A 24,417-nucleotide genomic window follows, 5' to 3' on the forward strand; every position below is an offset into this window, starting at 1 on the left:
TATTGGGAGTGGGGGGAGAAAGAGTTGTGCATTATATCTGTTATATCTGTAGTTTAAAAGACCTTCGATTCGACCTAAAGAGAGACTTAGAGATTCTTGGGGACCTCAGATTTCCACCCCCCCCCACAGCATTCTACCTACACAGTTCCCCTCATTTTTCCTAGCTACTCGGAAGAGCGCTGGACTTGAAATCAAAATAATTGCATTATGTCTTTGGTTATGTCGCTTCATCATAGCACTTTCTAAAACTATTTGACAAACATGTATTGCATACCTACTGCATTCCAGTTCTTGTACAAGTAATTAAATGCTCGACTAACGTCTTTGCTTTGTCTTGCTTTACGGTTAAGAGTTACTGTAGTAAGGGCTACTGCAAGGGCATATACTTAGGGCTGTGGGAGCACAAAGGAGGGAGACTCTAGCTTTATGTCAGAGAAATTAGACTTCAAAGAAGAGGTAATATTGAAGCCTGTCCTAAGTATTGCCAGGGGGAGAGGAAAGAAGGCTCCTCCAGCTAGAGGGAAAAGTAGAACCAAAGCATGATGTATTTAGGAAAAAAAAAATGAATTGTTGTGATTGCAATGTCGAGATGTGTGTGGGGAGTAGTAGGAGAAGAGGCTAGAAAGGTCAGTGAGGCCAGATTTGGAAGAGAATTCTGCGGACTGCAGGGAGCCATCCTCAGATTTGGGTTTTAAAATGCTTATTCTGGAAGCCATGGTGAATGAGCCTTGGAAGAAGGAGAAAGTGGTGGCACATGATTAGGAGACAGGCATTTGTCCCCAGAGAGGAGGTTAAGTACCTCAGTGCTTAGGGAGTAAAGAAGGCTGGGGGTGGAGAGAGGAGTGAGGACATGAGGGAGAACAGAGAAGGGCAGGGGCAGTGCTGAAAGACACGAGAGATAGGGTAATTGCATAAAAGGGACAGACCTGAGAAAATTTCTAATTTTACAGTTAAAGAAAGTGAGGTACAGTGATGGGGAGTTATTTACCTTGGGTCACCTAACCAGGGCTGACTCTTTTAGTGTGACTTTACTAGTACCAATGATAAGAAAATAAGTTTTCTTAGCATATTAATCATACCACCTAAAATTTATTGAGCACTTAATCTGTGCCCAGCACCATGTATTACAGGCGGCACGTATATTATCTCGTTGAACTCTCAACAATGCTAGGAGATAGCTAGAGAATGCTATCTCCAGATGATAGATTAGGGAAACTGAGTTTAGAAAGTAAACTTTAAGTATCTTGTCTACTGCCCAGCCAGTCAGTGAGTCATTAAGCCCAGATGTGCTGCTGGCTGGTCTCTTTTCTTTCTTTCTTTTTTTTTTTTTGAGATGGAGTCTCGCTGTTGCCAGGCTGGAGTGCAGTGGTGACCTCGGTTCACTGCAACCTCTGACTTCTGGTTTTCTGGTTCAAGTGATTCTCCTGCCTCAGCCTCCCGAGTAGCTGGGATTACAGGCACGTGCCATCACACCTGGTTAACTTTTGTATTTTTAGTAGAGACGGGGTTTCACCATATTGGCCAGGATGGTCTCGATCTCCTGACCTTGTGATCCACCCGCCTTGGCCTCCCAAAGTGCTGGGATTACAGGCGTGAGCCACCACGCCGGCCCTCTTTTCTTTTTTTTTTTTGAGATGGAGTTTCACTCTTGTTGCCCAAGCTAGAGTGCAATGGTGCGATCTCGGCTCACTGCAACCTCCACCTCCTGGGTTCAAGCGATTCTCCTGCCTCAGCCTCCCGAGTAGCTGGGATTACAGGCACACGCCACCACGCCCAGCTATTTTTTGTATTTTTAGTAGAGATGGGGTTTCACCATGTTGGTCAGGCTGGTCTCAAACTCCTGACCTCATGATCTGCCCGCCTCAGCCTCCCAAAGTGCTGGGATTACAGGCGTGAGCCCCCGTGCCCGGCCACGGCTGGTCTCTTTGATACCAGTGTCCACATAGTTAATTACTAGATCATCAGTGATTTATTTGGTTGGATTCTATATATGAAACCTGTGTTACTTTGACATGCTGGAGTCCATTGCTGTGGGCATTGAAATAGGTCTGTAGCCTATTTCTCCCCTTTGGATTTTTTTTTTTTTTTTTTTTTTTTTTTGAGACAGAGTCTTGCTCTGTCACCCAGGCTGGAGTACAGCGCCGCGATCTTGGCTCACTGTAACTTCCGCCTCCCAGGTTCAAGCGATTCTCCTGCCTCAGCCTCCTAAGAAGCTGGGATTACGGGTATGCGCCACAACGCCCAGCTAATTTTTGTATTTTTGGTAGAGATGGGGTTTCACCATGTTGTCCAGGCTGGTCTCAAACTCCTGACCTCAAGTAATCTGCCTGCTTCGGCCTCCCAAAGTGCTGGGATTATAGGCGTGAGCTACTGCCCCCGACCACCCCCTCTGATTTCTTGGAGCTATTTGTTTGAACCTCATGAGCCCTGAGCTTTGAGTCAGAAAATACTATGTCTGGACTTAGTAAAAGACCTTAGAATTTTTGGCCATCCACCTTTTCCCTAAATGTCTCAAAAATTCTTCATTTTATTTTATGCAAAAAAAAAATTTTTTTTTCTAGAAAAATTCTTAGGCATAGTCTGTTAGCTGCTCTTTTTTCTCTACCCCTAAATCCTTGAAGTCACAGAATTTCTTCAGCTCAGGCATTACATTTGAATCATGAAATATATATATATATGTATTCTTTTTTTTTTTTTCTTTTTGAGTCAGGGTCCTGCTCTGTCACCCAAGCTGGAGTGCTGTGGCACCATCTTGGCTCACTGCAACCTCTGCCTCCCAGGCCCAAGCGATCCTTCCACCTCAGCCTGCAGAGTAGCTGGGACTACAGGCATACAGTACCATGTAATTTTTGTATTTTTTGTAAAGACAGGGTTTCACCATGTTGCCCAGACTGGTCTTGAACTCCTGAGCTCAAGTGATCCACCTGCCTCGGCCTCTGAAAATGCTGGGATTACAGACCTGAGCCACTGCGCCCGGCATGAAAACATATTATGTAGGCAGTCAGTCTTTCACAGCACTCCCCATACAATATGACCTTTGTTTTAAAATAGAACATTGCTACTTCCTATAATCTGGGGAACCCCTAAATCTGACTTGGGAAAGAGCTACAAATCTGCCCAGGGCACTGTGCTCCTAATCTGTCGTGGGTAGTTCCTGCAATAGGTGTGCTTCCTGGGGCTGGCAGGGGCTGGGCATGCTGAGTGGAGGGCTCAGGGAGGCAAGGATTTCCTGTTTATGTGGACTGCTCATGTGGACACAAACGTTCAGAGTTTGGATGTGAGTATTACCTACCTTCTCATGCTTCATTCTTAGATCAACAAGTTGGAGAAAGCTGTTGCCGCAGCACACACCTTCTTCGTGGGCAATCCTGAGCACATGGAAATGCGGCAGAACCTAGACTATTACCAAACCATGTCTGGAGTGAAGGAGGCTGACTTCAAGGATCTTGAGACTCAACCCCATATGGTGAAAAAAACTTTATCCCCATCTTTCTCTCTTTCTTTTTAAATTTATTTTAGAGACAGAGTCTTGCTCTGTCACCCAGGCTGGAGTGCAGTGGCTTGATCATAGCTCACTGTAACCTCAAATTCCTGGATTCAAGAGACCCTCTAATCTCGGCCTCCTGAGTAGTTGGGACTACAGGCATGCATTCTTTTGTTTTTTTTTAAATGACATTACTAAGGTTGTTTTCTAATTACATTACAGAAGTAATAAATGTTCATTGTATAACATTGTAGAAATGTAGGTAAGTATAAAACAAAAAGTAATCATTTGTAATACTGCCACCTTAAGAAAACCAGTTTATATTTTGCCCTATTTTTTTAAGTCTTCCGTATATGATTTTTTTCATCTAATTTGGTGTTATATTGTGTATGCATTTTTTATCATCTTTTTTATTTTTTTTGAGGCAGGGTCTCACTTTGTCGTCCAGGCTGCAGTGCAATGGTGTGATCATGGCTCACTGCAGCCTTGACCTCCTGGGCTCAAGTGATCCTCCCACCTCAGCCTCACAAATAGCTGGGACTAGAGGCATGCACCACCACACCCAGCTATTGTTTTTATTTTTTGTAGAGACGGGGTCTCACTGTGTTGCCCAGGCTGATTTCAAACTCCTGGCCTCAAGCGATCCTACTGCCTTGGCCTCCCAAAGTGCTGGGATTACAGGTGTGAGCCACCATGGCCAGCCCCATCATCATTTTTTAACTAACATTATTATCATGAGTCTTTTCTCATGTCTTCAGTTTTATTTGAAAACATAATTGTTTATGGCTGCATGATAGTCCATCTTATGCAGAGACTATATTAATTCACTAGTCACATTTTTTTCGTCATGTATGTTTTTGATTTTCACTACAATAAATGTTACAGTATCCCTCAATGTTCTTATTCTATTTGTTTAGCAGGAAAAGTCTGTTCCAAAGGAGAGACTGTCTGTGATGATATAGCATTTTATAGAGAGCTTATGGTTCCTTACATTTTAATTATGAAATAGGAATGTTAGAAATAATATAAGAATGACTTTTAGGCCAGGCGCAGTGGCTAACACCTGTAATCCCAGCACTTTGGGAGGCCGAGGTGGGTGGATCACTTGAGGTCAGGAGTTTGAGACCAGCCTGGCTAATATGGTGAAACCCCATCTCTACTAAAAATACAAAAATTAGCCAGGCATGGTGGCGCGCACCCGTAATCCCAGCTACTCGACACGGAGGCAGGAGAATAGCTTGAACCCAGAAGGTGGAGGTTGCAGTGGGCCAAGATTGTGCCACTGCACTCCAGCCTGGGTGACAGAGCCAGAGTCAAAAAAAAAAAAGAAAAAAAAAGAATGACTTTTAAAAGTAAGTTGTGGCCAGGTGCAGTAGATCACACCTGTCATCCCAGCACTTTGGAAGGCCAAGGAGGGTGGATCACAAGGTCAGGAGATCGAGACCATCCTGCCCAACATGGTGAATTCCTGTCTCTACTAAAAATACAAAAATTAGCTGAGCGTGGTGGTGTGTGCCTGTATTCCCAGCTACTCAGGAGCCTGAGGCAGGAGAATTGCTTGAACCCAGGAGGCGGAGGTTGCAGTGAGCTGAGATTGCGCCACTGCATTCCAGCCTGGGTGACAGAGTGAGACGCCATCACAAAAAAAAAAAAAAAAAAGTAAGTTGTGTCGGCCGGGCATGGTGGCTCATGCCTGTAATCCCAGCACTTTGGGAGGCCAAGGTGAGTGGATCACTTGAGGCCAGAAGTTCAAGACCAGCCTGGCCAACATGGTGAAATCCTGTCTCTACTACAAATACAAAAATTAACCAGGTGTGATGGTGTATGCCTGTAATCCCAGCTTCTCAGGAGGCTGAGGCGCTAGAATCACTTGAACCCAGGAGGTGGAGGTTGCAGTGAGCTGAGATCATGCCACTGCCCTCCAGCCTGGGCTGTCTGTCTCAAAAAAAAAAAAGACTCTGTCTCAAAATAAAACAAAACAAAAAGTAAGTTGTGTTTATTTGAAATCTGTTAGCCCTACAAAAAAGTGCAAGAACCTGGGCCAGGCACAGTGGCTCACGCCTGTAATCCCAGCACTTTGGGAGGCCGAGGCGGGCAGATCACCTGAGGTCAGGAGTTCAAGACCAGCCAGACCAACATGACAAAACCCCATCTCTACTAAAAACACAAAATTAGCCAGGCATGGTGGCGCACACCTGTAATCCCAGCTACTCTGGAGGCTGAGGCAGGAGAATTGCTTGAACCCTGGAGGCGGAGGTTGCGGTGAGCCAAGATCGCACCATTGCACTCCAGCCTGGGCAATAAGAGTGAAACTCCAACTCAAAAAAAAAAAAAAAAAAAAAAAGTGCAAGAATCTATCACTAATTGGGGGGGGGGGGGGGGGCGGAGAAAAGTACAAGAAAATCATAATGAACTCCCAGATATCTTTCATCTAGATTAAGAGTTAAATGTTTTTTGGCCAGGCACAGTGGCTCACACCTGTAATCCCAGCACTTTAGGAGGCCAAGGTGGGAGGATTGCTTGAGGTTAGGAGTTCGAGACCAGCCTGGCCAACATGTTGAAACCCCGTCTTTACTAAAATACAAAAATTAGCTGGGCACAGTGTAATCCCAGCTACTAGGGAGGCTGAGGCAAGAGAATCGCTTGAACCCAGGAGGTGGAGGTTGCAGGTGAGCTGAGATTGTGCCACTGCAGTACAGCCTGGGCAACAGAGTGAGACTCTCTCAAAAAAAGAAAAAAAGAGCTAAATGTTTTTAAATTTCCAGAGCTAAATGTTTTGTAAAGACCATTTACAAAAGGCCTTCCTTCTGTAGTGGTACCCAGGTCACCCCTTTCCATCCATAACCTGAGGAACAGGAAATTAGGACCCCTGTGAAGGTGGCTGAGGGCAAGGAGAGAGGGTTCCTCCTCTGTGGCCTGCATTTGAGTGCCCCTTCTTCCCAGTAGCAAGAATTTCGACTGGGAGTGCGACTCTACTCAGAGGAACAGCCACAGGAAGCTGTGCCCCACCTAGAGGCAGCGCTGCAAGAATACTTTGTGGCCTATGAGGAGTGCCGTGCCCTCTGCGAAGGGCCCTATGACTACGATGGCTACAACTACCTTGAGTACAACGCTGACCTCTTCCAGGCCATCACAGGTGCGTGCATTTCAGAGCCAGACCTTCAGCCAGGTCTCCTGGGACTCTAAGGTCACCATCTGATAATATAAATGGGGAATTTTCACCCTCATTCCTCAATTTATTAAATCTGAGAAGCTGATGAAAAATTGCTTCCATTTGGATTTGTTCATCTTAACCAGAATTTGAGTCCTAAAGAGTGACCTCATAGTTATTCCTTCTCTTTGATTCCTTTCAGATCATTATATCCAGGTCCTCAGCTGTAAGCAGAACTGCGTCACCGAGCTTGCTTCCCACCCAAGTCGAGAGAAGCCCTTTGAAGACTTCCTCCCATCACATTATAATTATCTGCAGTTTGCCTACTATAACAGTAAGGCCTACTTTCCTTCCTCTTTCTCTGCTGGCTAACTAAGTAACTAAAGGCAAGGTGGGCAGGGATTACAGCCACTTACTTCCTCAAGGTGTTTGGCTTCTTTCAGTAGCTATGGGAGGCACCATGCCAAGTGATCCCTGGGTAGTTTGTTATAAACAACTGGCCTAGGAAGCCAATACCAGCAACCCAAAAAGCTGGGGGAGGGAGACTTAGGACCTCATCTCTTGTCCCTTCTATAACTTGTAATCTATTTTTGCCTTTGAATTAAAGTTAACAGCAAAATAAGGGTATGCCACTGTTTAAACTAGCTCAGAGGACATTAGCCAGCCCTGTCCCTGGTATAGCACTGATGCTTTTGTGGGGCTGCCAATTAATACCCAGAAAACCAACTCTTTGCAGAGTTCCTACTGTGTGCTAAGCATTACAAACATATTGATGAGTGTACAATATTTACAGTTGAGTTGAGGTGACTAACAAATATCAACAAGAACTATTTTGCCAAAGAGACAATCTGCTATTGTAATCTTCCCTGTCTTCTGAAAATCTATAGAAAAAAGAAGGTAGGAAGACAGGGAGATTGATCTAATGATTGAGTGTATTGAGGCAAAATATTAAGCGGTATTGGAATTATTTGTGAATCTTAAAAGATGTAGGCATTCAGAGAATTCTGATTCTTTTCTCTTTCATTGTTGGGCAGCCCTGAGGACATTGACCACCTCACCTTAAAATTAATCACACATTCTATGTGTATTCCATAACTCCTGACCCTGAAATCAGGCCATCATGTTAAGTAGCAGGCACCACCTTGTCATATTGCCATTGCCTCAAGCTTTGTGGAGACTGAACACTAAGTGGTCCCTGGTGCCAGGATTTGATCCTTTCCTTTTGACTCTTTCCTCTCAGCCATTCTTCTTTCCACTTTGCAGTTGGGAATTATTCACAGGCTGTTGAATGTGCCAAGACCTATCTTCTCTTCTTCCCCAATGACGAGGTGATGAACCAAAATTTGGCCTATTATACAGCTATGCTTGGAGAAGAACACACCAGATCCATCAGCCCCCGTGAGGTGAGAGACTTCCTTCTGTTATGACAGCTGCCAGCTGAACTCAGACCTGAGGGCAGAAAAGTGGGTTAGCAGAGAGGATTCAGTGCTGCGCATGCAGGGCAGGGGCCAGGTGTCAGTGTCGGGGCCAGATGTGAGTTCACTCACTTGGCTTGTTATTCAGAGGAGAAAGGAGCACAGGGAGGGAGTGTGGGGAGTACATAGGAGCCTCAATTAGCGTTATCTGGGCCCAGAAGTCTATTTATTCTCTGAGTCCCGCAGAACTGCGCGGCAGGCATATTCTTTCCCCTGGTGGCACCCCTAACTTGGACACTCGATATTATTTGGCCAAGATCTATCATTTTTCACTTAATACTGGGTTTGTTTTTTTTTTCTGCTCACTTGTTTTCTGTCTCCATTTTCTTTCCCATCTCTTCTTCTTCCTGCATTGTTTGTTCTCTCCCATCTTTCAGCATTTTCCCTGTCTCTCTCCAAAACCAGGAGAAATATCTGTATAACACAAAGACTGCTGCGCTGAAGGGAGACACCCAGGCTCTTCCTTCCGAGCTCTGGAGCCTGAGAGCCTCCGGTAGAAACAGCCTCTTGCTGCCCCTCCCAAGTGGGTTGTCATTGTAGTTGTCCTCTTTAGCCACTAGATGGTGACCATCTGGCTTTAAGATGGCACTTCCAGTCTCTTTTGTCTTGCTTGGTTAATACCTTTTCCCTGCCTTCCTTATGGCCATTAAGGGGAGTCTGAGGGGAGTGAGGAGAAATAAACCCATGTGGCCAATCTAGCATTTTTAACTAGAAGTCCCCTTTTGGAAAGAAGGTAACTAACATTTGTTGAGCCCCTGTCCAGGCGAAGCTCTGTGCGGGGTGGGCTGTATCCATCATCTCATTTAATCATCACAGCCGCCCTGCAAGGTCAGCACTCTTCTTCCCACTTTGGGGATGAGGACTGTTAGCATCTGAGAGATGAAGTAACTTGTGCAGTGGCTTGTGGCCAGTTAGTGGTGACCAGAATCTGTTCCCGGCTTTGCCCCAGTGCAGGCACAGCTCCAGACACATGGCTGACACTCAGTAAATCAGCATCGAATGAATAAAGGATGGAAGTGGGGTTTGCTTCATAGCAGCTTTATAGGGTCATTGGAGAGTGTTAAATGAGATAACATAGCACTTGGTGACAGAAGCCAGTAATGTAAACTCCTGAGGAGAAAACGTCTCTCTTCCTCTTAGGTAAATATAGTAGATGACATAGGATTCATTGACTCCTTTAATTCCTCCTTGAACTGCCTCATGTTTTATTTCAACTGATGATGTCTTTTTCTCTTCCTTCCTCCTCCTGCTGCTTGGAGATTAGCAGGGCACCTAGGGAAAGATGTGACCGTGGAAGGTACTCAGTTTCCCTGCCCTGGGTAAGCCTTGCCCGGGAGTCCATGTGGGAAGGCCAGAGTGCCAGCCCCTCCCACTGCAACTGCTCATCCTCAGGGAGGGGTGTGGTCTGGTTAGGGTCTGAGAGGAGGCAGGTGGCAGAGCAGGAAGCACATGGGCTTTAGGACTGTAAAGACCCGGCTTTGTCTGTCCAAATGCACATTCTGCTATGAAAAAAAAGAAAAAGATAACAGAAGACCTGGGTTTGACTGTAGGTCGCTGCTCTCCCGTGTCCTGTAGTGTCACCTTAGACAGTAGTACATCTCCTCTGTGCCTCAGATGCTTCCTCTGTAGAATGAGCGTACTAGTATCAACCTCAGATGTGGCTATGAAGATCAAATGAATAACATGTCGGTTGCCTAATGCCTGATTCCTTTTCCTGTTTTGTGGACTCCTGTACAAGTCAAGAAGGAATTCTCCTTCTTTGAAGAATATTTCCACTTCTGAGAATCATCAGATTTTCTGTCCTAGAGACTAATGGCGGTTGGGATGGGGGAGGAGCAGGGCTTTTTCCCTTAAGGAAAGCCTGGTTATTCCAGTACCTCAGAGGTACTGTTGCTTGTGCCAGGCAGAGGAGCCCTTGGACACAGAAATTAGGCTTTTGTCTCAAACTGGGGAACAGACAGAGAGCATTGGTAGGGAGAGGAGGCCTCAGGTCACATGGGAGCGTCAGTGTGGGGTGCCAGGAGGGGAACTCCCAGAGGTTAAAAGACAGGGCTGAGTTCTGGGGTATTTGTTTGCCTTTGTACCCTCAGAGTGCCAAGGAGTACCGACAGCGAAGCCTACTGGAGAAAGAACTGCTTTTCTTCGCTTATGATGTTTTTGGAATTCCCTTTGTGGATCCGGTGAGCTAGGATACAGGAGCCGGAAGGGAGCGGGGAAAGAGTGAGCGGGGGAGATGAATGGGGAGGAGGGGAACACTGTGCGATTCTGAGAGAAAACTTGTTGGAGGCTGGGCCTAGCTAGCCTGGGATCTGTGCAAGGCAGGGATGAGAGACAGATGAAAGGGGAACACTGGGCAGCTAGAAGGGACTTAGATATGGAAACCTCCCATTTTGTCTCCTGAAAGGAAGAGGGTTTTAAGCTGGATTACTCCTGTGGGCCTTATTTTATGCACTGAGACACCTGGAAGATTAGGTAGATCATCTTACCTTTTTCATTTCTTCCTGACTTCCTTAGGATTCATGGACTCCAGAAGAAGTGATTCCCAAGAGATTGCAAGAGAAACAGAAGTGAGGACCTTGAAGAAACTGCATGGTTGGATCAGTCTGATGAAGCACTTGAGGCTTCCTGAGCCCAGGCAGATGTGAACTCCTGGCAAGGGGTGGGCAGGTCCAGTTTGGGAAGTTGGGGTGGAGCCCAGGGCTGGCCCTGGAATGCAGTCCTCAGAGCGGCTATGCTCATAGGTCAGAACGGGAAACAGCCATACGCATCTCTCAGGAGATTGGGAACCTTATGAAGGAAATCGAGACCCTTGTGGAAGAGAAGACCAAGGAGTCATTGGATGTGAGCAGACTGACCCGGGAAGGTGAGAGGACGGAGATAGGGGCATGTCTGGCTGTTGTCAGGGAGCCAAGCAGGTCACCCCACATTTGCCAGGCAGCACTCCACCCCAGCATTGCAGAGCTCACCATGAGCCAGCCTTAGAGTGCAAGTTCAGTGGGCATCCTTCCCAACTCACCAGCGGGACTTTCAGCTGGAAAGAGCACTGAGAATCATCCTTTGGTTTAGAAATCAGACTCCAGGATGCAGTGGTGTACACTCGTAATCCCAGCTACTCAGCAGGCTGAGGCAGGAGGATCACTTGAGCCCAGGAGTTTGAATCCAGCCTGGGCAATATAGCAAGACCTCATCTTTAAAAAAAAAGAAAAGAAAGAAATGAGACTCCTGTGTCACAGAAACACGAGTGACTAGTGTTGTCCACTTCCATAGGTATTAACTCATCATGTCTCCCCACTCCCAAACTGTTTTCTCCCAGTTTTTACCATTTGTCCCGTTACTGAGACTCAACGCCTTCAGGCCTCCTTTGGCTCCTCTTCCTCCTGTGCCTGTTTTCTGCAAGCTGCTGGGAAGGCCTACTGATTATGGCTGTGCTCTGCAGTGCTTCTCAGCTGTCTCCCCAGACTTTTCCATTTTTCATTGCCTCAGGCCTCCTTCAGGCCCTGGCACCTCCTATCTGCACCCACCCTCTCCTCGTCTGGCCTGTCCTTGCCCCTGCCCACACATGGTAGCTAGGCCAGTCTTCCAGACACTGGTCTCTGACCCATCCTCCGTGCCTGCCCCTTAACCGAATGTTCTGCTCTTGTCCTGTTTACACCTTCTCTTCACACGGGACTGCACCACGTTCTGTGAGCCCGCCCACTGCCCACCAGTCTGTGTTTATGCCTGGCTGTCCTAGTACGCTTCCCACCATCCCTGCCCATGAGGACATCTGAGATACACCCTGCAAAGCCTTTCTTTTTTTTTCGGAGACGGAGTCTCACTCTGTCGCCCAGGCTGGAGGGCAGTGGCACGATTTTGGCTCTCTGCAACCTCCACATCCCGGGATCATCAAGCAATTCTCCTGCCTCAGCCTCCCAAGTAGCTGGGATTTCAGGCACGCGGCACCATGCCTGGCTAATTTTTTTGTATTTTTAGTAGAGACAGGGTTTCACCACGTTGGCCAGGCTGGTCTCAAACTCCTGACCTTATGATCTGCCCGCCCCGGCCTCCCAAAGTGCTGGGATTACAGGCATAAGCCGCTGTGCCCTGCCGTAAAGCCTTTCTTAACCTTCCAGATGATTGGAGTCCCCTCCTTTCTTTTGAACTTCTTAGGGCATTTATGGTCTGTCTTGTGCTAGTTATTGGCATAATTGTTAGAGAACAGGTCCTGTCTACTAGGATTCATCTCTCACCCTGTCTGGCACAGTTCCTGGTACACACTGAGGCTTCAGTTATCGAGTGGAGTTGAACTGAGTCTCTAGTATTTGTATGTCCCTAGCACAGAGAAACACCATGAGAACTGTAAGAAAGAAATGTTGACTTTTACCCTATAGTTGCTTAAATTAACAGTGGTTAATTAAACAAGATTAGCGTATGAAAAGAATTTGTCCAGCATTCCTTTGTTTTCAGACCACATTCACTTTGTTATTTCTCTTGATTCTTATAACTGAGAGGTGAGTCATGCAGATTGCAAGATCCTTATTTTAAATGAATAATGATGATGATATCATGGTAGCCAAACTTTTGAGGACTTACCATGTGCCAAATATTGTGCTAAGCTTTTAACTTGCCTTCCTTGTTCTTAACATTATACTGGCATCAAACATATAAGGTAGATACTGTTTGACAGATGAGAACATTTTAATTAATTAAAATTAACCTCAGGGAGGTTAAGTAACTTGCCAAGGTCACACAGCTAATCAATGGAGGATCTAGCAGTCAAAGTCAGTTCTTCCTCATTCTGGAGCTCATGTTTTAGGATTGTGTTTCTGATGTTTCCTCAACAGTGTGTCATGGCCCAAGAGCCAGCAGCTATTTGGTCATGGAGCTGGGACTGGGAATCTCATCTTTCAGCTCTATGTTCTGTCCTCTGGACCATTCTACCTTTGAAAATGACCTAGCAGGAGATTTTGCTGGTGAAAAGGAAACAGCTGGAATTTCTATTTGCTGACAAGGAGGCAATATCCAATGGAGAGTCTTTGGTCTAGCTGCTGCTAGATTTAGCTAGAGTTTTGTCATTGCTTTGCAGGTGGCCCCCTGCTGTATGAAGGCATCAGTCTCACCATGAACTCCAAACTCCTGAATGGTTCCCAGCGGGTGGTGATGGATGGCGTAATCTCTGACCACGAGTGTCAGGAGCTGCAGAGGCTGACCAATGTAAGGGAAGCCCAGTGACTGCCCCTTCCCCCGAGGGTCCAGCATCCCCCCACCAAGTGCCCCTTGGGCGGTAGCCTTCGCCTTCCTCTTCCTGGCCACAGTTGACCACCTCTTCTCAAGCCCTCAGCTGCCCTGGCTAACATCACCTTGTGTTTTGGGCCTTGTAGGTGGCAGCAACCTCAGGAGATGGCTACCGGGGTCAGACCTCCCCACATACTCCCAATGAAAAGTTCTATGGTGTCACTGTCTTCAAAGCCCTCAAGGTAAGATCAACACTGGGCATTCTAGAGTGTGGAGAAAGGGGTGGGGAAGGGGGAAGCTCAGGCTTTGAGGAGGAGTTGGGGCTGGTGACAGGAAAGGTGAAGAGGGTCCCCCTGCCAACATTCCTGTTGCCAGGAAGCGAGGATGAGTTATGTTGAGTGAGGTTCACTTTTGAATCCTGTTAGACCGAGTGTAATCAAAACAGAGGGAGCAGGATAAGACTGTTCGCCAAAGCTATGAGAATGCTTTCTTTAGAAAGGCTGATTCCAGAGGGCTGTGCTTCTGTGCAGGATGCACAGCGTGCTCATAAAGAGAGATAGGAAGGAGAGGAGGAAGAGGAATATGGTAGGGGTATTGGGCGTGGGCAGCAGAGGCTGCAGCTTCAGTGGGGATGTGGGGACGTGGGATGGGCCTGGTCCCCACTGTCTCTGGCGGCCTAAAGAGGGGCGTTGTGTTAGTCCGTTTTCACGCTGCTGATAAAGACGTACCTGAGACTGGGCAATTTACAAAAGAAAGAGGTTTAATTGGACTTACAGTTCCATGTGGCTGGGGAAGCCTCACAATTATAGTGGAAGGCAAAGAGGAGCAAGTCACGTCTTACATGGATGGCAGCAGGCAGAGAGAACTTCTGCAGGCAAACTCCCTTTTTTTTAAAGCCATCAGATCTCGTGAGACTTATTCACTATTATGAGAACAGCATGGGAAAGATCCACCCCCATGATTCAGTCATCTCCCACCGGGTCCCTTCCACAACACATGGGAATTATGGGAACTACAAGATAAGACTTGGGTAGGGACACAGAGCCAAACCATATCAGGCATTCAGGGCAGCTGACCACCTGTCTCCTTGGCAGCTGGGGCAAGAAGGCAAAGTTCCTCTGCAGAGTGCCCACCTGTACTACAACGTGACAGAGAAGGTGCGGCGCATCATGGAGTCCTACTTCCATCTGGATACGCCCCTCTACTTTTCCTACTCTCATCTAGTGTGCCGCACTGCCATCGAAGGTGGGCCTCATTACCCCTGCAGCACCCCCCATGCATGCTGCACCTCAGCTCTGTGCTGGATGCTGAAGACACAGAGAGAATAGGATGCGGTCCCTTTTCTCCAGTTGGGGAACCCATGTAAACACGTGGGTGGCATCCCAGTGTGATGCATGCCACAGTAGCATGGAGGAAGTTATAGTCAACCTACCTGGGGATCAAGGAGGCTTCCCAGAGGGAAACAGGGTGCAGCCAGAAAGGCAGCCACCCCTCACTTGTCACACGATGCACGTTCATGGGGAAGCTGGCGCTAAACCATTCGTAGAGGACCTGCTTCCAGGTCGGGGTTTCATACAGAGCTGAGCAGCTCCCTCGCTGCCATCTGTTGAAAGCCCTCAACAGAAGGGTTTGTTAAAAGCAAAAATAATAACAACAAAAAGAAGGCCATGTTTCTTTGAGACATGGTCTTCCTCTGTCACTCAAGCTGGAGTGCAGTGGAGCAGGCTTGACCTCCTGGGCTCATGATCCTCCTACCTCAGCCTCCTTAGTTTTGCAGGATGAATATGATTATGGAGTACTCCGGGTGGTGGGACGGTGTTTGCACAGGAGTGGAGGCATTGTGCAGCCCGGTAGTCAGGGGAACTAAGAAAGGTGCCAAATCCTGGAGAGCTACATTCAAGGGAATTTTTATCCTTTAGCTCAACCATAGCTATGTGGCAGGTTCTCTTTTACTAATTGTTAAATACCAAATTTGTGAGAGAGCTGCGTGATCTACAAGTGAGAGTGGCCTGGAGGTTATTCCTCATTCCCTCACCCACCCACATTCGCTTTTGCATGTCCGAGAAGGGGAGAGGTTCGGTCAGTGCTGCAAGGATCCCATGTGACCCAGAGCCGGCTCTGTCATACTGGAGCCTCCAGCAGGCCCCTGGCACTGACGGCCATTGGTAGGTGGCACAGATCAGAGGGCTTTCCTCTGCCTCAGGATGTTTGGAATTCTGTCAGAATCTGGGCACACCCAAAGGGACCAGTCAGACACACAACTGGGTGTGTCACAAGCCCCCGAGGGGAGAGCACGGGCACAGGCGCCAGGAGTCCAGGGAGGCCTCATCAAGTAGTGAAGGACATGGTGAGGCCTTGGCTTTTAAAGGATTCATTTTGCTGCTGTGTGTGTAGAGAGATTTCAAACCAAAAAGGGAAGCTGGTTGGCAATGACCTCTGTGGACAAGGGCAAAGCCCTAAACTCAGGAAGTGGCAGTGGGAGGAGGAAGAAGCGAGGGCCCGGGAAGGTGCAGGAGGTGGATGGACAGGACCTGGTGACTGGCTGGACAAGTGGGAATGGAGAAGGAGGCACCCACCACGACGTGACGGTGCCTACACAGAGCATGCCAAAGGTTTGCGTTGGGGAAAGACGTGGTCTGCCTGGCATTTGACAGTGAGCCCAGTCTGTTCCCTTTCGTGACCTTCTCCTTGCATGGTTTCTCCACCCACCCCACCCTAGAGTCCCACTGAAGTTCATGCTTTCCCTTTGCTAGCCAGCTCTTCTCTGCTCTGCTTCCTGCCACTTGGCCCCATCTCCTGCAGTCCTGATGGAGGGCTGACCCCCTCTGCCCTGTGTCCTTCCCACCTCCTGACCTCTCATTCTCACTTCCTTCGGCCTTTGTATTTTGTAAAGTCCAGCTACAAACCAGGGTTGTGCCATTCTGCCCAGGATCTGCCCTTGGTTGGAGCCCTTCATTCCTGCTTGCCACACCCTGCTTACTTCTGCCAAGAACTGTCCTAGGAAGCCTGCAGACTTGTCCTGACCCCTAGGCTTGTGGCTTAGCAAAAGACACCCCCCTAGTTCATTGGGCATTCCATAGACTCAAACGCATTTTGGGAAGCACCTCCCCTGCCAAGAAGAGAGCTATGCTGTCTCCCGAGGTGCTCCCTTGCTAACCTGTGACGTTGGCTCCAGAGGTCCAGGCAGAGAGGAAGGATGATAGTCATCCAGTCCACGTGGACAACTGCATCCTGAATGCCGAGACCCTCGTGTGTGTCAAAGAGCCCCCAGCCTACACCTTCCGAGACTACAGGTGAGTGCGGGGCAGGTGCAGGGTGAGGAGGTCTGTGCACTCCTCAGAGGCCCTACAGTGCCCTGCCCTCTACCACCCCACCCTACCCTAGAACACACACACCTCTACCACCCCACCCTACCCTAGAACACACACACCTCTACCACCCCACCCTATAGCACACACACACCTCTACCACCCCCCGCAACACACACACACACACACCTCTACCACCCCACCGTGACACACACACACACCTCTACCACCGCACCCTATAGCACACACACACCTCTACCACCCCACCCTACCCTAGCACACACACCTCTACCACCCCACCCTATAGCACACACACCTCTACCACCCCACCCTAGCACACACACACCTCTACCACCCCACCCTATAGGACACACACACCTCTACCACCCCACCCTATAGCACACACACACCTCTACCACCCCCCGCAACACACACACACACACACACCTCTACCACCCCCCTATAGCACACACACCTCTACCACCCCACCCTATAGCACACACACACACCTCTACCACCCCACCCTATAGCACACACACACCTCTACCACGCCCTGCAACACACACACACACACACACACCTCTACCACCCCACCCTATAGCACACACACCTCTACCACTCCAGCCTATAGCACACACACACACCTCTACCACCCCACCCTATAGCACACACACCTCTACCACCCCACCCTATAGCACACACACACACCTCTACCACTCCACCCTATAGCACACACAGACCTCTACCACGCCCTGCAACACACACACACACACACACACACCTCTACCACCCCACCCTATAGCACACACACCTCTACCACCCCACCCTAGCACACACACACACCTCTACCACCCCACCCTAGCACACACACACCTCTACCACCCCACCCTAGCACACACACACACCTCTACCACCCCACCCTATAGCACACACACACACCTCTAACACCCCACCCTATAGCACACACACACACCTCTACCACCACACCATATAGCACACATACCTCTACCACCCCACCCTATAACACACACACAAACCTCTACCACCCCACCCTAGCACACACACACACCTCTACCACCCCACCCTATAGCACACACACACACCTCTACCACCCCACCCTATAACACACACACACACCTCTACCACCCCACCCTATAACACACACACACCTCTACCACCCCACCCTATAACACACACACACCTCTACCACCCCACCCTATAACACACACACACACCTCTACCACCCCACCCTATAACACACACACACACCTCTACCACCCCACCCTATAGCACACACACACACCTCTACCACCCGACCCTATAGCACACACACACACCTCTACCACCCCACCCTATAGCACACACACCTCTACCACCCCACCGTATAGCACACACACACCTCTACCACCCCACCCTATAGCACACACACCACTACCACCCCACCCTAGCACACACACTCTACCACCCCACCCTGTAGCACACACAACCTCTACCACCCCACCCTATAGCACACACACACACCTCTACCACCCCACCCTAACACACACACACACACCTCTACCACCCCACCCTATAGCACACAAACCTCTACCACCCCACCCTATAGCACACACACATCTACCACCCCACCCTAACACACACACACCTCCACCACCCCACCCTATAGCACACACACACACCTCTACCACCCCACCCTATAGCACACACACACACTCTACCACCCCACCCTAGCACACACACACACCTCTACCACCCCACCCTATAGCACACACACCTCTACCACCCCACCCTAGCACACACACACACCTCTACCACCCCACCCTATAACACACACACACACCTCTACCACCCCACCCTATAACACACACACACCTCTACCACCCCACCCTATAGCACACACACACACCTCTACCGCCACACCATATAGCACACACACCTCTACCACCCCACCCTATAACACACACACACACCTCTACCACCCCACCCTATAGCACACACACCTCTACCACCCCACCCTATAGCACACACAACCTCTACCACCCCACCCTATAGCACACACAAACACCTCTACCACCCCACCCTATAGCACACACACACTCTACCACCCCACCCTATAGCACACACAACCTCTACCACCCCACCCTATAGCACACACAAACACCTCTACCACCCCACCCTAACACACACACACACACCTCTACCACCCCACCCTATAGCACACACACACACGTCTACCACCCCACCCTATAGCACACACACACACCTCTACCACCCCACCCTATAGCACACACACCTCTACCACCCCACCCTATAGCACACACACACACCTCTACCACCCCACCCTATAGCACACACACCTCTACCACCCCACCCTATAGCACACACACCTCTACCACCCCACCCTATAGCACACTCACACACACCTCTACCACCCCACCCTATAGCACAAACACACACCTCTACCACCCCACCCTATAGCACACACACCTCTACCACCCCACCCTAGCACACACACACACCTCTACCACCCCACCCTATAGCACACTCACACACACCTCTACCACCCCACCCTATAGCACACACACACACCTCTACCACCCCACCCTATAGCACACTCACACACACCTCTACCACCCCACCCTATAGCACAAACACACACCTCTACCACCCCACCCTATAGCACACACACCTCTACCACCCCACCCTATAGCACACACACACACCTCTACCACCCCACCCTATAGCACACACACCTCTACCACCCCACCCTATAGCACACACACACACCTCTACCACCCCACCCTATAGCACACTCACACACACCTCTACCACCCCACCCTATAGCACAAACACACACCTCTACCACCCCACCCTATAGCACACACACCTCTACCACCCCACCCTAACACACACACACACCTCTACCACCCCACCCTATAGCACACACACACCTCTACCACCCCACCCTATAGCACACACACACACCTCTACCACCCCACCCTATAGCACACACACACACCTCTACCATCCCACCCTATAGCACACACACCTCTACCACCCCACCCTATAGCACACACACACCTCTACCACCCCACCCTATAGCACACACACACACCTCTACCATCCCACCCTATAGCACACACACCTCTACCACCCCACCCTATAGCACACACACCTCTACCACCCCACCCTATAGCACACACACACACCTCTATCACCCCACCCTAGCACACAGACACCTCTACCACCCCACCCTAGCACACACACACCTCTACCACCCCACCCTAGCACACACTCACCTCTACCACCCAACCCTAACACACACACACACCTCTACCACCCCACCCTATAGCACACACACACACCTCTACCACCTCACCCTATAGCACACACATACCTCTACCACCCCACCCTATAGCACACACACACACCTCTACCACCTCACCCTATAGCACACACACACCTCTACCACCCCACCCTATAGCACACACACCTCTAGCACCCCACCCTAGCACACACACACCTCTACCACCCCACCCTAGCACACACACCTCTACCACCCCACCCTATAGCACACACACACACCTCTACCACCCCACCCTATAGCACACACACCTCTAGCACCCCACCCTAGCACACACACCTCTACCACCCCACCCTATAGCACACACACACACCTCTACCACCCCACCCTATAGCACACACACCTCTACCACTCCACCCTATAGCGCACACACACACCTCTACCACCCCACCCTATAGCAAACACAAACACCCCTACCACCCCACCCTATAGCACACACACACCTCTACCACCTCACCCTATAGCACACACACACCTCTACCACCCCCCGCAACACACACACACACACCTCTACCACCCCCCCATAGCACACACACCTCTACCACCCCACTCTATAGCACACACACACACCTCTACCACCCCACCCTATAGCACCCACACACACCTCTACCACCCCACCCTAGCACACACACACACCTCTACCACCCCACCCTATAGCACACACACACACCTGTACCACCCCACCCTATAGCACAAACACACACCTCTACCACCCCACCCTATAGCACACACACCTCTCCCACCCCACCCTAGCACACACTCACCTCTACCACCCCACCCTAACACACACACACACACCCCTACCACCCCACCCTAACACACACACACACACCTCTACCACCCCACCCTATAGCACACACACCTCTACCACCCCACTGTATAGGACACACACACCTCTACCACCCCACCCTATAGCACACACACACCTCTACCACCCCACCCTATAGCACACACACACCTCTACCACCCCACCCTATAGCACACACACACCTCTACCACCCCACCCTATAGCACACACACACCTCTACCACCCCACCCTATAGCACACACACACCTCTACCACCCCACCCTATAGCACACACACCTCTACCACCCCACCGTATAGCACACACACACACCTCTACCACCCCACCCTATAGCACACACACACACCTCTACCACCCCACCCTATAGCACACACACCTCTACCACCCCACCCTATAGCACACACACACACCTCTACCACCCCACCCTATAGCACACACACCTCTACCACCCCACCCTATAACACACACACACACCTCTACCACCCCACCCTATAGCACACACACACCTCTACCACCCCACCCTATAACACACACACACACCTCTACCACCCCACCCTATAGCACACACACACCTCTACCACCCCACCCTATAGCACACTCACACACCTCTACCACCCCACCCTATAGCACACACACACCTCTACCACCCCACCCTATAACACACACACACACCTCTACCACCCCACCCTATAGCACACACACACCTCTACCACCCCACCCTATAGCACACTCACACACCTCTACCACCCCACCCTATAGCACACACACACCTCTACCACCCCACCCTATAACACACACACACACCTCTACCACCCCACCCTATAGCACACACACACCTCTACCACCCCACCCTATAGCACACTCACACACCTCTACCACCCCACCCTATAGCACACACACACCTCTACCACCCCACCCTATAACACACACACACACCTCTACCACCCCACCCTATAGCACACACACACCTCTACCACCCCACCCTATAGCACACACACACCTCTACCACCCCACCCTATAGCACACTCACACACCTCTACCACCCCACCCTATAGCACACACACACCTCTACCACCCCACCCTATAGCACACACACACACCTCTACCACCCCACCCTATAGCACACTCACACACCTCTACCACCCCACCCTATAGCAAACACACACACCTGTACCACCCCACCCTATAGCACACACACACACCTCTACCACCCCCTGCAACACACACACACCTCTACCACCCCCCTATAGCACACACACCTCTACCACCCCACCGTAACACACACACACACCTCTACCACCCCACCCTATAGCACACACACACACCTCTACCCCCCCACCCTATAACACACACACACACCTCTACCACCCCACCCTATAGCACGCACACACACCTCTACCACCCCACCCTATAGCACACACACACACCTCTACCCCCCCACCCTAACACACACACACACACCTCTACCACCCCACCCTATAGCACACACACACACACCTCTACCACCCCACCCTATAGCACACACACACACCTCTACCACCCCACCCTATAGCACACACACCTCTACCACCCCACCCTATAGCACACACACACCCCTCTACCACCGCACCCTATAGCACACACACACCCCTCTACCACCGCACCCTATAGCACACACACACACCTCTACCACCCCACCCTATAGCACACACACACACCTCTACCACCCCACCCTATAGCCCACAGACCCTCTACCACCCCACCCTATAGCACACACACACACCTCTACCACCCCACCCTATAGCCCACAGACCCTCTACCACCCCACCCTATAGCACACACACACACCTCTACCACCCCACCCTAGCACACACACACCGATTGGGGCTTGCTGTTCCCAGAGTCCAATCCTTTATCCCCAAACCCACTGGATAAGAAGATAGGCAAAGAGGGAATCATAGCATGGTGTGACGAGAACTGTAGTGTGAGTGGGCACAGGGGACTCTAAGGCGAGGGTGGGGAGTGGAAAGGTGGAGTTTGTGCGGTGTCAGTGTAGGTTCTTAACGGCTTCCCTCCCGCACAAAGCCACCCTCCCGCTGCTGGTTGAGAGCACCTGGAGGCGAAGGCTCAGGGGAAAGGGAGGCAGGGAAGGGCCATTTTGAGATGTCTCTGCCTTTCCCAGCGCCATCCTTTACCTAAATGGGGACTTCGATGGCGGAAACTTTTATTTCACTGAACTGGATGCCAAGACCGTGACGGTGAGTGCTCCCTTGTCCTTATCCCTGGGAGTTAAAAAGTGTGTTTTCTACAGCTGATGTTCCCAAAGTGCGGTGGACAAAAATAACTGGGCTTCTCAGTGCGCAATACCCTTCCCCCAACCAGAGGGGCTTTGAGACGTGTCCATCACTCCTCTAACCAGTCACCCTTTCTCTTTAGTTCTGGCCTTAGGGAAGCCAACCTGAAGAGCTGCCCTTGGTCGTGAGCCCTAACGAGCCCATGTCTCTTCTGAGAGTGGATTACAGTCTTTGTCCTGTGCAACCCCCTCCCTTTCTGTCCCCCGTAGGCAGAGGTGCAGCCTCAGTGTGGAAGAGCCGTGGGATTCTCTTCAGGCACTGAAAACCCACATGGAGTGAAGGCTGTCACCAGGGGTCAACGCTGTGCCATCGCCCTGTGGTTCACCCTGGACCCTCGACACAGCGAGCGGGTGAGAGCAGCTGGTGCTGCAGTGACCCCTTCCCAGAGGGCCCTTGGTTTGCCTCTCCCTTCCCCAGATCCCATTGCCAGTGGCTGAGACACAAAAGGAGCACTTGGGACATCAGCTCCAATGCCCCGTCATTATGGTCACATTGCCTTGTCCTCCCTGGGCCTGCTGTGAATGTGTTCCAGGTGGGAAAAGAGGTCAAGACAGGGAGCGATGCTGAGTTCTTGGTTCCCTCCTTGGGCCCTTGTGTCCAGAGAGTAGGACCTGCTGGGAAGGAGATGAGCCTGGGGCCATTAAGGAACCTTCCTTGTCCCCTGGGAAATAGCAAGTGTCTGGTCCAGAGGCCTCTCTGGACAGGGGTTTGTCCTTGCAGGACAGGGTGCAGGCAGATGACCTGGTGAAGATGCTCTTCAGCCCAGAAGAGATGGACCTCTCCCAGGAGCAGCCCCTGGATGCCCAGGAGGGCCCCCCTGAACCTGCACAAGAGTCTCTCTCAGGCAGTGAATCGAAGCCCAAGGATGAGCTATGACAGCGTCCAGGTCAGATGGGTGGGTGACTAGACCCATGGAGAGGAGCTCTCCTGCACTCTGAGCTGGCCAGCCCCTCGGGGCTGCGGAGCAGTGAGCCTACGTCTGCCACTCAGCTGAGGGAACCCTGCTCACAGCCTTCTCCATGGTGCTACTGCTCTTGGAGTGGACATGACCAGACACCGCACCCCCTGGACCTAGATGAGGGCTCAGGACCCAGGCCCAGCCACCCCCAGGGGCCTCCACAAGCTGCTGCATGACAGCGATACAGTATTTAAGTGTCTGTGTAGACAACCAAAGAATAAATGATTCATGGTTTTTTTACCTGGTTTGTTCAGACAGTGGAAATTTGCCCATTCTGTCCCAGAGGTCTCACTTGATAAAAATTGCTCTAGGCAGGACCCAGTG

At 50.4% G+C, this 24,417-nt stretch overlaps 1 protein-coding gene across 1 annotated transcript in view; it reads left to right on the forward strand.

Annotated features, from left to right (window-relative positions):
• P3H1 (prolyl 3-hydroxylase 1) overlaps positions 1-24,333 on the forward strand; it is a 25,868-nt gene extending 1,535 nt beyond the window's left edge. The window contains exons 2-15 of the mRNA XM_055254885.2: positions 3,314-3,466; positions 6,431-6,620; positions 6,838-6,969; positions 7,899-8,038; positions 10,201-10,290; positions 10,625-10,677; positions 10,852-10,973; positions 13,176-13,303; positions 13,471-13,566; positions 14,419-14,569; positions 16,500-16,617; positions 22,964-23,039; positions 23,345-23,485; positions 23,856-24,333. Coding sequence (XP_055110860.1) covers positions 3,314-3,466; positions 6,431-6,620; positions 6,838-6,969; positions 7,899-8,038; positions 10,201-10,290; positions 10,625-10,677; positions 10,852-10,973; positions 13,176-13,303; positions 13,471-13,566; positions 14,419-14,569; positions 16,500-16,617; positions 22,964-23,039; positions 23,345-23,485; positions 23,856-24,011 — 1,746 coding nt within the window. The 3' untranslated portion in view covers positions 24,012-24,333. The remainder of the gene's footprint in view (positions 1-3,313; positions 3,467-6,430; positions 6,621-6,837; positions 6,970-7,898; positions 8,039-10,200; positions 10,291-10,624; positions 10,678-10,851; positions 10,974-13,175; positions 13,304-13,470; positions 13,567-14,418; positions 14,570-16,499; positions 16,618-22,963; positions 23,040-23,344; positions 23,486-23,855) is intronic.
• The last annotated feature ends 84 nt before the right edge of the window (positions 24,334-24,417 follow it).

Source organism: Symphalangus syndactylus, chromosome 12 (assembly GCF_028878055.3).
Source record: "Symphalangus syndactylus isolate Jambi chromosome 12, NHGRI_mSymSyn1-v2.1_pri, whole genome shotgun sequence".
In the NCBI taxonomy this organism is placed as follows: Eukaryota; Metazoa; Chordata; class Mammalia; order Primates; family Hylobatidae; genus Symphalangus; species Symphalangus syndactylus.